The sequence below is a fragment of the Rhagoletis pomonella genome, unplaced genomic scaffold (genome assembly GCF_013731165.1).
Source record: "Rhagoletis pomonella isolate Grant_MI unplaced genomic scaffold, Rhpom_1.0 Rhpom_scaffold_00001, whole genome shotgun sequence".
Classification (NCBI taxonomy): Eukaryota; Metazoa; Arthropoda; class Insecta; order Diptera; family Tephritidae; genus Rhagoletis; species Rhagoletis pomonella.
In genome coordinates, this window is record NW_023458555.1 from 5,127,758 (window position 1) to 5,140,816 (window position 13,059).

The following is a 13,059-nucleotide window of genomic DNA, read 5'->3' on the forward strand; positions in this document are numbered from 1 at the left end:
TCTGAAACAAACGTTTTGCTGGTTTTGCTTCAAAATTATTTTTTTTTTTAGTCAAGCAGCCTTTGGTTTGGTTTATTTTTCGATATTTATGTATAAAAACATTGTTTATGTCTACTTTTATGTAACTTTGGTATTTTGGTATTTGATTGTAGTTTTCAATTTTTTCGCCTTTACATTCATACATATATAAAATATTTCTAGGTGCATTTGGTAAAGCTCCTGCAGCTCAAGTTATTATTACCAAACCTTTCTTCGGAAATTCTATACATGATGTGGTAGACTCCTACCGTCCACCCTTTAGTGCATATGTATGTATGTATGCACATAGTATCGCCGTTTGCTATCTATTGATGTTCATATGAGTGAAGTGAGTGCAACTGAGCGCCGCACTTTATCTTTTCCTTCATATGTACATATGTATGCTCTTTCTTATGTACATACATACATACATATGTGGGAAGGTAAGTATTTTTACTGCAGGCCATGGGTTCACTGCAACAGTTACACAAATAACTGGTTGCTGCATCTGACACGCTGACTCTTAAATAACTTGACGTAAGCTTTTAAGGAGTGAATCTGTTACGGATTTCTTGAAAAAAAAAAAATGTGTTAACATTAAGAACTTAAAGAAATACATACACACGTGTTTGTATGTTAATACCTCGAAATTTTTCCTGTTAAATTGCAATTCCCTAAAGGTATTGTTTGATTGTCTTACTTTCTTAGTTGTATTGATATGCTGCCGCAAACTTTTTCACCTTAAATATTAATTAACAAAACCAACACGTTGCGTTAATGGCAGGGATCCAAAGAAAGTTATGCGTTTTTCCTTTCGTTCTTAGAGTGACCCCGAAGCCACCCAGAACTAATGCTCGTCACGCTCAGAAATAAGGTCCCCAGCTGTGTTGACAATTTTCGGGGATTGATTAAAACAGACTAAATTATGAACTCTTCCAGCTCTTGGCCGCGGGATTTATAACACCTGTTTTAGTGGAGGGGGGCGTGAGAACGTCCCTATATTATCATTAGTCTGGGCTCTTCTTTGTTAAACCATGATGACTCAAAAGTGTCGAGAAGTGTTCCCTCCACATTCCAAGTGTACTCTAGAGTCTGCTAGCAGATTTCCATCTTCGCTCGTCACTACGTACTTCTTTGCAGCAGCTGCATGGCACTCTTCGTGAAAGCACTGTCGATCATGATGACTGATTATTGGGCGAATTTTTCATTTTTACCCAAAAATCAACCCGAAAGTTTAAAACTCACCAAAATCGTGGTGCATTCAGCCATCTTTCACATGCGTTCGCCGTTATTGCTGGCATGGGCAGGTCACTATGGGCTAGTAGTTAAGCAAACAACTAAATACGCATGTAAGTAGTTACATATCGGACATATTTGCATTTCATATGTTGATTATACCCACATGCGAACATACATACAGACATATCTACATATACAAAACATTTGCGCCTACGAGGATAGATTGTACAGTATGGCTTCTGAGAAACAGCAAAAATTATTGTCACTTGACAACATACTTTTTTCTAACCCTTTTATTTTCGTTTTATTTCACTGAATTTTGAGGTACTTATTAGGTTAAAATATTAACATATTAATAGTATTGGCTTAGACCTAAAGACTTTGTATATATTTACTTACCTATGTATGTGTGTACAAACTTGCATGGTAATTTTAAATAATAAATTCCAATAACAATATTAAATAAAAAAAATATTTGTAAATTAAAGCTATCCCAACGACCATTTTTTGATACCCAAACTTTGAAAATTTTAAATAGTAAATCGACACCTGAGTTTTTCAATCAAATTCCGAAATAGGGCGTTTTTTGAAAAGCTTTCTGAAAAAGGGGAATTTTCGAATTGGCTGCCGAGATAGGTCGATATTCCACTCAGTTGTCAATATGGACTCCATGCAAAGCTTGGTCAAGCTGGTACTGATCCTCTAATCATTTTAAATGATTAATGATGTCGAATCAAAGAAGTTGCATAATTCAAAACTCACAAGTGTACTAAAACTCGTATTTTTTTACTTTTTTGTGTGCCAGACTTATCGGACGGTTCCGCATGCATTCATATGTACATATACATACGTACGTATATATGCGGGTAGATGTACTCTCCGACTTGAATGTGTGTTGATTGTTGGATATGCAAATATGTTTGCTCGCCTCTTCGCTGGAGTACAACAAATGGTCCATTGTTTGTTGGATGGGCGCGTGTATGCGATTACTTTTGTCTGTTTGTGTATTTATGTTTGTGCGCACAACACGCTTAAGGGAGCACTTGGGGCTACTTGTTGGCCTCAAAGCCACTATGAGGCAGGTTCTCATGGCACTTTTCACATAACGCTTCATGCGGCCGCTTACAGTAGCTAGCAGTCGAGAAAAAAAAAAACCGTACAAACACTAACAACTCATTTTGGTACTTGAGCCTTCGCAGCATGGGACTGAACATTTTACCGCGAGGCAACGATTTTCTTTCGACTGTGCATGCAATGGTTACTTAGTATCTACGAGCAAAAACAAAAATTTAAAACAACCAACGAGATTAGTAAGGCCAACTGTAAGTGGCAAATCAGCCCAGTTATGAATTTGGAAAATTGTTTTAATGGAAAAGTTGGTGGCAAGGTCGTATGAAAAAGAGTTCGAAACTATAACTTTTTTCAAAACGATAAGTTAAAAGACTAAATCAATTAAAGATTTTCAAAAATCGATTTTACGTGCAGGATTATTTTAAACCCTAAATTATTTCTAAATTCGCAGTATTTCCGAAGTAATTTGAATAAGAAGATTGATACAGATTAAAAATTAATATTATCAAGAATTTGTATAACGCTTGTTACTATATAACTACATACCACACTCTAAGAAATCGTATCGACGATTGAAAAAGGATTGTCCTTAAAGAAATACACGCTCGGAGTTTTTCTCGATATCGAGGGTGCTTTCAACAATGTCTACCCGAAGTCTGTTGATTTTGATGGGCTCCTTCTCGAAAAGAGAACTATTCTATCAGAGCTGGGGCATGGTTCCATTACAAAGTATGTGAACAGAGGCACCCGCCAAGGGGGCGTTCTCTCCCCTCTACTCTGGAATCTAACAGTGAACACCCTACTTCTAAGCCCAAGTCATAGCGTACGCAATCGTGTCAATGGGCAAACATCTTCAGGTCCTGAGTGAGTTATTCCAAAATGCTCTCGGTCTGGTAAACATCTAGTCCAAGGAATGTAGACTTCGCGTCAATCCTACCAAGACAGAAATGGTACTTTTCACAAGGAAGTATAAAACTCCCTTATTTAAACCTCCCACCATAAACGGGCTGGCACTTACCCTCTCAACCGAGGTCAAACACCTTGGAATTATTCTATACAAGAAACTTGACTGGAAGCGAAACATTGGAGATCGCTCCAGAAAGGCCAATACCGCCCTTTATGCCTGTAAGACGGCTATAGGCAAAATGCGGAATAAAACCACAACCCATCCTTTTCTACGGGATCACCGTATGGTGACCTGCGCTAAACAACATTTTGTCCAGAGGCAAGGTGGAACGGGTGCAGAGGACGGCTGCCATGCTAGCCACGGGACCACTGCCAACTACACCCACCAAATCTCTGGAAATAATGTTAAATCTTCCACCTGTGGATCTCTACGGAAAATTTAGGTCCGGCTGCAGTGCGGCCAGGTTAAATACAATCCAGCCGTGGAGAGACCTCAGATTCGGACACGCAAAAGTACTTCAAACTCTAACGGATAATCTACGACAGATAAATTATACCACTCCTCTACTCTGTTTAGACAACAAATTCTCCACAAGAATCCCAGAGAGAAACGAATGGAAAGGGGCCACAGACCTGAACCCAGGGTCTACGGCCATATATACAGAAGGTTCCAAGCTTAACAAAAGAGTGGGGAGCGAGATCTACTCTGACGAACTCGCGCTAAACCTCAGTTTTCGCTTACCGGGCCATTGTAGTGTTTTTCAAGTAGAATTAAACGCCATAATGGAGGCGGCTCGGTGGCTCATAACATCCGCCCCTCCAGGAAGGCCTATTGCTATCTATTCTGACAGCCAGGCTGCTATCAAATTTCTCAATTCTAACGGAACAACGGCCAAAGTAGCCATAGAATGTAGGAAGATTCTCAACCTGCTGGCATTAAAATGCTCCTTGACTGTTGTATGGGTCCCTGGACATAGGGACATTCCTGGCAACTGCCTAGCCGACGAGCTGGCAAGGAGGGGGACGGAAATATCTAAAGTCAATTCTGCTCAGAATGCAGGCATATCTCTAACCTCCTGCAAACACAGACTAAAGGCGGAACTCGTCGAGGAGGTAAATATCGGTAGGCTGTGGAAACCACCTGCCATACTACCAGGACAATGTGGCCAAAGATTGATGTAAAGCAATCCATAGCTCTTACCCGTCTAGACGCTCCTCTTTCAGATTAGTAGTCGGGGTAATCGCCGGACACTGCCTAATGGGCACACACGGAAAAAGGCTAGGATACCCCACCAACGATTTTTGTCGCAGTTGCAGCGACGAGGAAGAGGTGGAGACCGTTGAACACTATCTCTGCCATTGTCGCGCCTTGGCCAACACGCGCAACCGATTCTGCAACAAGTACTTTTTAGAATGTCCTCGACTTTTTGTGCTATATAAAACGCACTCGGTGGTTCAATTATTAAGGAAGGGAAAGAAACAAATGGTTTCAGCCAGTGGTATCACAACGGGCTTTTTCAGCCCACGTGTGCTCCGCGTTCTGCGTGGATCCCTTTAGCCCAGAAACTTTTCATAAAGACAAATTTCTGGTTTTTATGTGTCATATTTTTTTCCTTGTAACTGGATTTCTTTTCTTTCCGCTCCTCTCACGTTTGAGAAAAATTTGCAAATTCAATATTTCTTCATTTGAAAATAAAGAAAAAATCCATATTAAAAATGTGGCTTTTAGTTTGGGAATGCTATTAACAGTTATTTGGAATGCATTTGAGAAGTAACATTTGAGATTTGAGAAAAGGACTTATTCTCAAAATGCATCTTAAATTGCGATTTAACAAAAATGTTTATTGGGTTGCATTGGGTTTTGTATATTCATTTACACATATCGTAGCTACGCTGCAAGAGTGTTATAATCCATTTATTCGAAAAAGTAGAAAAATAGCTTTAAATTTACACTTTACATATTATGTACGCTCCCATAGTAAAAATGAAGACACATATTCTTCCAGTGAGCTATTGTTAATGAAATGTTTACACAAACTTTTGTAACTCAATTTTTTTTTTTTTTTTTTTTTGATCATGATACTCTTACAGCAAGTGTACGATATTTATGTATAGCAGATTTCAGTGACCCCTTAGACCGAATCTGTCTGGTTCGCTCTACTAAAGTTTCTCTCTCTTTCATGTTCTGCGCGGACGCAAGAGTTTGAATGGAGTCTAGTCGAGCAATTGTAATGGTACTCGATTAGCATGTTTTCGATCTTACACAGTTTTTAGTTCGAAGTTTCAAAACATATAAACCAAAAAATTTAAATTTTTCATCTGGTAACACTGATATAGGTAATATATAAAAGTGTGTAAACAAATTTATGCAAAATATGGGTTAAAAGCGTTTTAAAAGATGTATAGGGTATAATAAGAGCCAATAATATATTTTCGATTAGTTTAGTAACATTTTGGTGCTGTTACAAATTGCCAAAAAAGTTATTAACCGCTATTTGACGTTAAGACATTAAGACGCTTAACACATCTTATGAATCCCGTATATATATACAACCACCTGTATCAAATCTAAAACAGGGAAAGTCCTTTAAGTATGCATGTTTGTATTTTTTTTTTTCTTTTCACACGGTTTTTCATATACAATTTTCATTTTCGCTTTACACTGATCTCTCAGGAACCTATCAACCGTGTAAAGCGCGGGATAGGTATATACCTCGAAGTAAAAACCCCTAAATTTATTCCATAGTGTATCTAATCTTCTATATAGAAGTTTATCTATTAATTTTTATGAAGTTGACCCAACAAAAACAAACCAAAGCGATCGCAACTTTTTCTTATTAACGTCTATTTTTATTGCTTTTTTTTTTTTTTTTTAGATGCAATCGACTTGGCTAATACTTCTATGGCGTCGTAAGCTCAGTGCTCTGCTAATCGGCTCTAGTTTAGTGCTGTTCGTACTTTGGACCTGGGTTTTCTTTATTTCGAGCAGCAGCGACATACCGACTGATGGTCAATTTAATGTAAGATTATTATTTTAATACTTTAAAATAGAAATAAATTTAATTCCAATTCATCCATCATCTAGGACCTAATACAAACTGACAATCCACAAAAGCACGTATATCTTCTGCAAAAGCTTATCTCGCAGGCAAATCGCGTATTACGCCACCAACAACAACAACAGCACAACAGCGCGACAAGTGTTGAACGCAATTTGCTACGCTCACGCGGCCCCACTGGCGGCATACCAGTGCCTGCAGCAGCTCATAGTGGCAAAAACTCCGGCATTGTGCGCTTTGTAAAGCCTACGAAGAGTCCACCATCTGTTGCCATTCCTGAAGCATCCGAGCAGACACTCTCGTTAGTCGCGCGACGAAAGAAAATACCCGTGGTGGGTGGAAACTATCTGTTTGAAGAGGAACGCCTAAAGATACTTGAGAATCAACAACGCGTGCGCAACGCTGGCATGGAAGACTTCCAAAGCAATATGGACTATGATAGAGTATTAACATCAGCCGAGCGGCAGGCACAGTATGAACATGAACTGCAGCGCTTTGGTGTGCCAGCTATTGCAGGCATTGGGCCGGATGGACCACGTGCACCTAACGAACGGCTGGTGCACTTAGACCTGAAGGGGGCGCCACCAAAGGTTCGTTTAGAATAATCGATGTGAAGAAAAAAAAAGTACTACAAATGTTATTTTTTCCTTTATTGATTTATTTATTTGCTTCAGCTCTCATTTTTGAAACGTCTCTTGCCGATGTTGAAAAGGCTGGGTGCTACTGGGTTGTTAATTGAATACGAGGATATGTTTCCCTATGCAGGCGTATTGCAAGAACTCTCCGCTAGAAATGCTTACAAAGCTGAAGAATTGAAGGTACCTATAATTCATATGTATGTACTTATCTCGTCACCTAAGGGTGAAAAGGCGTCAAGTCCATTTTTTTAAATCGTTCAGGAGAGATGAAAAATTGATGTAGTTTCGTATAACCTGCCATTCTGCTTCAAAAACTGAATTTTGAAAAAAAAAAAATCGACTTGGCACCTTTTCACCTTTAAGTAGCGATACGTATGTATATTTCGTTTGCTGGAAAAACGTCTTGTAAGAATGTATAACGATGTTGTGTAAAAATGTGCAACGATATCTGTCGATTTTGTGTTATTAGAAATGTATATGCCTTTTTAGCAACTCTACACAATTCTAATTTCTTTTGGCATTTATAACTAGAAAAAGAAAACAAACAGAAAACAAACACTTTGTTGCCCGGTTATGCAAGACTTAGACTTGACTTGACTTAAAGCTGGGTTATGTAAGACTTAGACTTGACTTATCTAGAAACTTAGACGCGATTACTCAGCGTGGCACCTATTACTTTTTATACCCGAGCGCACTTGTGCACAAGGGTATATTAATTTTGATCACATAACGGTTGTTTGTAACAGCAAAAACGAATCGAGATAGATATAGACAAATGTATACATAAATGCTCAGAATGAATAGAGAAGTCGATTAAGCCATGTCTGTCTGTCCGTCCGTCTGTCCGTCTGTCCGTGTACACGATAACTCGAGCAAAAATTAAGATATCTCAACGAAATTTGGTATGTAGGTTTCCATTTATCCAAGGTAGGTTGGTATTGAAAATGGGCGAAATCGGACTGTAACCATGCCCACTTCCCATATAACGGTCATTTCCAGAAATACGAAAACTGCGATATTTTAGTAACTACTGAAGACAATAAACACACAAAATTGATATTTACAATAATTTTCAGACGAAAAATAAGAATATTATAAATTTTTGCAAAATGGTATCTTGGTAACCGCTGCACCAATTTCTTCCAAACTTGGCACAGTTATTGGTCTTAGTATAACATACGAAATGGCCGAAAATTTTTAAAATCGGACAATAACCACGCCCACATTCCATATAACGGTAATTTAGAGAAATACGAAATCTTCGTTAAATATGAAAGCCAATTCATTCAAAATTGATGCTTGCAACAATTCTTTACCAAGAAATACGTCTATGATAAAAGTTTGGAAAATGGGCGAGGCACCGCCCACTTATGATCACATCCATATATGTATCTCGGTAACCGTTCTACCAATTTATACCAAACTCGGTATGGTTATTGTGCTTGCCACATAAAAGAAAAACGTTGCAAATTATTGAAATCGGACTAAAATTAGGGCCGCTTTTCATATAACGGTAAATTTCAGAAATGCTTGAAACTGCAATATTTCGAAATTTAAGGACGCTAATTTACTCAAAATTGATACACCCCGGCTTACCATCTAGCGGTAGGTTTCGGAAAGGTGAAAAAACATATATTTAATACTTGCGCCGGGTATTTAATGTTTGGCTCCGCCCGAACTTAGACTTTCTTACTTGTTATCTTTATTCGTATTCTCAGCACTTTTATTTGTACAAGTAAACTTGTAAACGTTTAATTTGTTTTTACACCAAAATTGATACAAAATTATAATGGTAAAATAATTGTAAATGCGCGCAACAAATTATGATTGATTTTATTAAAGTTTTAGATATCTTAAAGAAAATTTGGTACGTTTCTTTTAATCTAAGGACGGATGCTATGGAAGATGGGCAAACCACGCCCACCACATGAGAGAAATTCATAAGCTGCTATATTTTAGTAATTACTGAAGCTTATTCACTTAAAATTTAAATTTTGCAATGATATCTTAAAAATGAGAATATTACAAATTTTTGGAAAATGGGCGTAGCCCCCGCACCAATCAGTAACTACTGAAGCTAATTAACTCCAAATTCCTTAGCAAGAAATATGCTTTTAACAAATTTTTGGAAAATGGGCGTGACACCACCCACATATGACGACACAAAAAAGCAAGATTATGAAAATGTTTGAAACGCCACTAAAATTATGCACCCTTTCCAAATAACGGTCAATTTCCGGAATACGAAAGCTTCAATATTTCGAAACCTAAAGAAGCTATTCTATTTAAAGTTTATACTCACAACAATCTCTTAAAAATTTGTAAGATTATTATGGATGTTTGGAAACGGTTATCGATTCCGCTTTATCGATTTCTACCAAACACGGTTAAATTATTTCATTAAGCCAAAAATGTTTGAAAAAGTGGTGAAACCAGACACCAGACTAAAAAGTAGAAAATAAATAAAATAAAATAAAACTTGTACTCTCCACGAACAAACTTTAGCAAACCATAGTAGAAAGCGTAGCAAATTTCTTCAGAACTTCGTACTGCTTAAGAAAAGCGCTTAAGCGCTTAAAATGGATTTTTTCTTGCTTACTTTCTTCGGCCCTGTTTATAACACATAATATTCTCCCAGCAAACGAGCGATAAATACATACATAAATGTGTACATGCATTTCAGTCAGACACATTCTTAAACTAACATATTTTTCCATTTGACAGGATTTCCTTGAAACCGCAGCCATGCATGGCCTCTCCATCATGCCTTTGATTCAAACGTTCGGCCACATCGAATTTGCTTTAAAACTACCAAGATTCGAACATATGCGTGAAATATCCGAAAGTCCACAGTCTATATGCCCCAGCCAGCAGGATTCAATTGCATTTATTCAGAACATGCTGACCCAAGTTATAGAATTCCATCTTAGCTTAAATGGCGCAGCCACAAATAGTAACAGTTCATCAACAGTGGCGCAGGCCACTTTTTTGCCATCGGACCATTCCAACAAATTCACACACATTCACATTGGTTGTGACGAAGTGGCGCGCATGGGCGAGTGCAACCTATGTCGACAGCATGCTCGCAACGAAATTTTCCTCAGCCACGTAACGACTATTGCCAATTTTGTGAGAACGCACTGGCCTCAACTACAGGTGGTCATTTGGGATGACATGCTGCGCGGCATGATGCTAAGCGAAATGCATCATTCACACATCGGCAACTACGTAGAGCCTATGGTGTGGGTGTATGCCAACGATATATACAGATTCATACAACCGCAGCTGTGGGACATGTACTCCAAAGTCTTCCCAACCGTTTGGGCAGCATCTGCTTTTAAAGGTGCGTTTGGTGAGAGCCTTATGATACCACCACTGCAGCGCCATTTAGAGAATAATATCAGATGGCTAGCAGTCGTTGCGAAAGAGGGCGGACGGTAGGTAGCTCAGTATTGGTTGGCTTCATTAATATAAGAATAACAAAAGTTTTGGCTTCAAATACATATCTACATACATATGTAGGTTTTCGAAAGGCATACGCGGTTTGACATTAACCGGTTGGCAACGGTATGATCATTTTGCGGTGTTATGTGAATTGCTTCCGGTGGGCATACCTAGTTTGATTACCTCACTATCTACGGTGTCAAAAGGTCATTTCATTACCAATCCGAAGGAGAACGACATTTTGCGCATACTCGAGTGTGCCTTCCATCCAGATAGTCGGTAAGCTGGATTCAACGTAAAGTTGCTTTATTTTTCTTTTTAATCCACATGTAACTTTTAGACGCTCCGGACATCCCTGGATAGAGCTACACCCGAACTCACATCATAGTCAGTTATTTTCCTCCTGCACATATCCCGGAAGCATGGTATACAAGTATGCGTTGCGACTCTTTGATAAGCTAGTAGAGGTACAGAATTACTTGCTACATGTGAAGGAACAAAGTGCCTGGATGTCGGACTACAATGTGCGTCACAATTTTTCCTCGCCACTCCGTGTACGGGAGCTCACGATTAATACGCCGAACTACCTTAATGAACTAAGTGGCATGGCCAGAGAAGCCCACGAAGTGATGTACGAGGTGTTTGACGATGTAAGAGAATTGATTGTGGTGCACCAAAAAGAGTTGAGTAAAAGTTTTCTTTATTTTCAGTATACCATCGTTGAATTTGTCGAGCAAAATATTTATCCGACGATTGCGAAACTGCAACGGCAATTGGAACACGCCCAAAGTTTAATGCAACGACGTGTATGGCCGCAGCGTCCTCTTCCTTACGGTGCGGAATTGGTTGAGCTTAATTTGGTTCCCCTTCAATTGTTAAATGCGGCCGGAACTGGCGCTGAAGCTGGGAGCAATGGTGATATGACATAAATTTAAGTTGTAGTTTTAAGCCCAATGGGATCAAATGACGTTAACAATTGAAATAATATTCAAATGCTTTAAGCAAAGAGATTATTAAAAAAAAGAGCACCGTTAATTAGGCGAGAAACACAATTTGTCTTGTCATTTACACTATGTAACATACATACATACATTTGTGTATGCATGTACATACAAGTATGTTAACATTAAATTAAACTTAATATTAAATTTAATGATCACTGAACAAATACTGTTAACATTTTCTATAATGCTTTGTAATTATAATAAACAACAATCTATATCTAATTACATATGTACATATGTACAAACATGAATACTTTACATTAAAATAAAGACGTGATCACATCAATTTGTATGCAGTTTTTGTTATTTTTTTTTTTATGAATAACCCGAAAAACACAGTTTTTCCGCTGGCGCACAGTGGTCGGATAGGCAATGTTTTACGCGAAAAAGGCATATTTTAAAACTGTGATAAATTAAACGGTATAGAACCATTTTAATCAGAAATGTTCAGCGAACTCAAAACTGATTCGAATTTTTAATAATATCTGCTTAGCAATCCGTTGAATCCGTTTAATTCAAAAAATTCGGTCGTTGCATGTTCTAACAGTTACGAGTTGATAACTTTCTTAAAAAATTTTCGTATGGAAACTTCAAATTATAATAGTAATTGGTGGTTTGGTGTTACTTCTTAAACATGGAAAATTATGATTTCATATGAACAATTACATAATGCAAATTTGTTGCCAAATTATGAATACCTTACTAACACGGATTATTTTTCAAGAAATATTTTTTTTCAAAAAGGTATAACTAATTAGTAGGGCCGAGCAGGATCTTCATTCCTTTACGAAAAAGTAGTCCTTTAAGGATCTATTAAAAGAAAAGCCACGCATACTCGCGCCAATCAGAGTGGAAAGAGTGGCGGCCATTTTTAATTCACTAGACCAACTTTAGCGGATGTTCCAAATAACATAAAGTGTATTAAAATATTAAGGATGAATGCAATTTATTCTATATTTAGCATTATATCATTTATGTGTCTTAGCAAAGCTGAAGTCAATTTTCAAAGATCCCATAACGAATTTAATATGGCGTCGAAGAATTTAAAAAATTTATGAATTTTCATGAAATTTGGTATTTAGAGGTTCTTAAGTTCGCTCATTACAAATTTCAAATTACTTCGATTCATTTTTATTTAATTTCATAGTGCATATATTTGTATTACTTTTATATTAGCCTAGGTCCCCGTTTTAGTATTATTCTTCGTGTTCGTTCTCGTTTTCGGATTTGTTTATAAGTTAGCTAAGACTTCTGGAAAAGCTGGCAATACTCCTAAATATAGTTGAGAAATAAACAAATCTCTTGTGTCTGATATTTTGGTAATTACATATTTCATTTGCCTGATTAATTAAGTTAAAATTGGTTTTTAAATACGTGAGAACGCTCCTAATATAGTTCAAAAATAAAGCCTTTGCTTAGAAGATATCAACCAATACTTCCCATATACCAAACTAAAGGAAAATACCTGAACTTTTGAGTAAAGAAAACAAAAAAAAATAATAATTCGAGCGGTTTTCTTACAGAAATGAATCTGTCCATAGGTTTGGAATTTTGTCTTTCAAACGCCACACTTTTCTTTGAAATCGCTTCACTAATAACGTCGACTCTAAATTTAGGAGCAGCTTTTTTGGCAGATATTACATTGATAATTATGACAAAAAGCTGCAACTAACTTTAGTT

The 13,059-nt window shown here is 37.5% G+C and overlaps 1 protein-coding gene across 2 annotated transcripts in view; it reads left to right on the plus strand.

Moving 5' to 3' along the window:
* The window catches only part of LOC118736786 (hexosaminidase D), a 57,603-nt gene extending 46,176 nt beyond the window's left edge, over positions 1-11,427 (plus strand). For both annotated transcript variants that reach the window (XM_036466820.1, XM_036466829.1), the window contains exons 2-8: positions 6,111-6,254; positions 6,320-6,883; positions 6,968-7,111; positions 9,656-10,368; positions 10,454-10,654; positions 10,716-11,025; positions 11,086-11,427. In XM_036466820.1, coding sequence (XP_036322713.1) covers positions 6,111-6,254; positions 6,320-6,883; positions 6,968-7,111; positions 9,656-10,368; positions 10,454-10,654; positions 10,716-11,025; positions 11,086-11,304 — 2,295 coding nt within the window. In that variant the 3' untranslated portion in view covers positions 11,305-11,427. The remainder of the gene's footprint in view (positions 1-6,110; positions 6,255-6,319; positions 6,884-6,967; positions 7,112-9,655; positions 10,369-10,453; positions 10,655-10,715; positions 11,026-11,085) is intronic.
* The last annotated feature ends 1,632 nt before the right edge of the window (positions 11,428-13,059 follow it).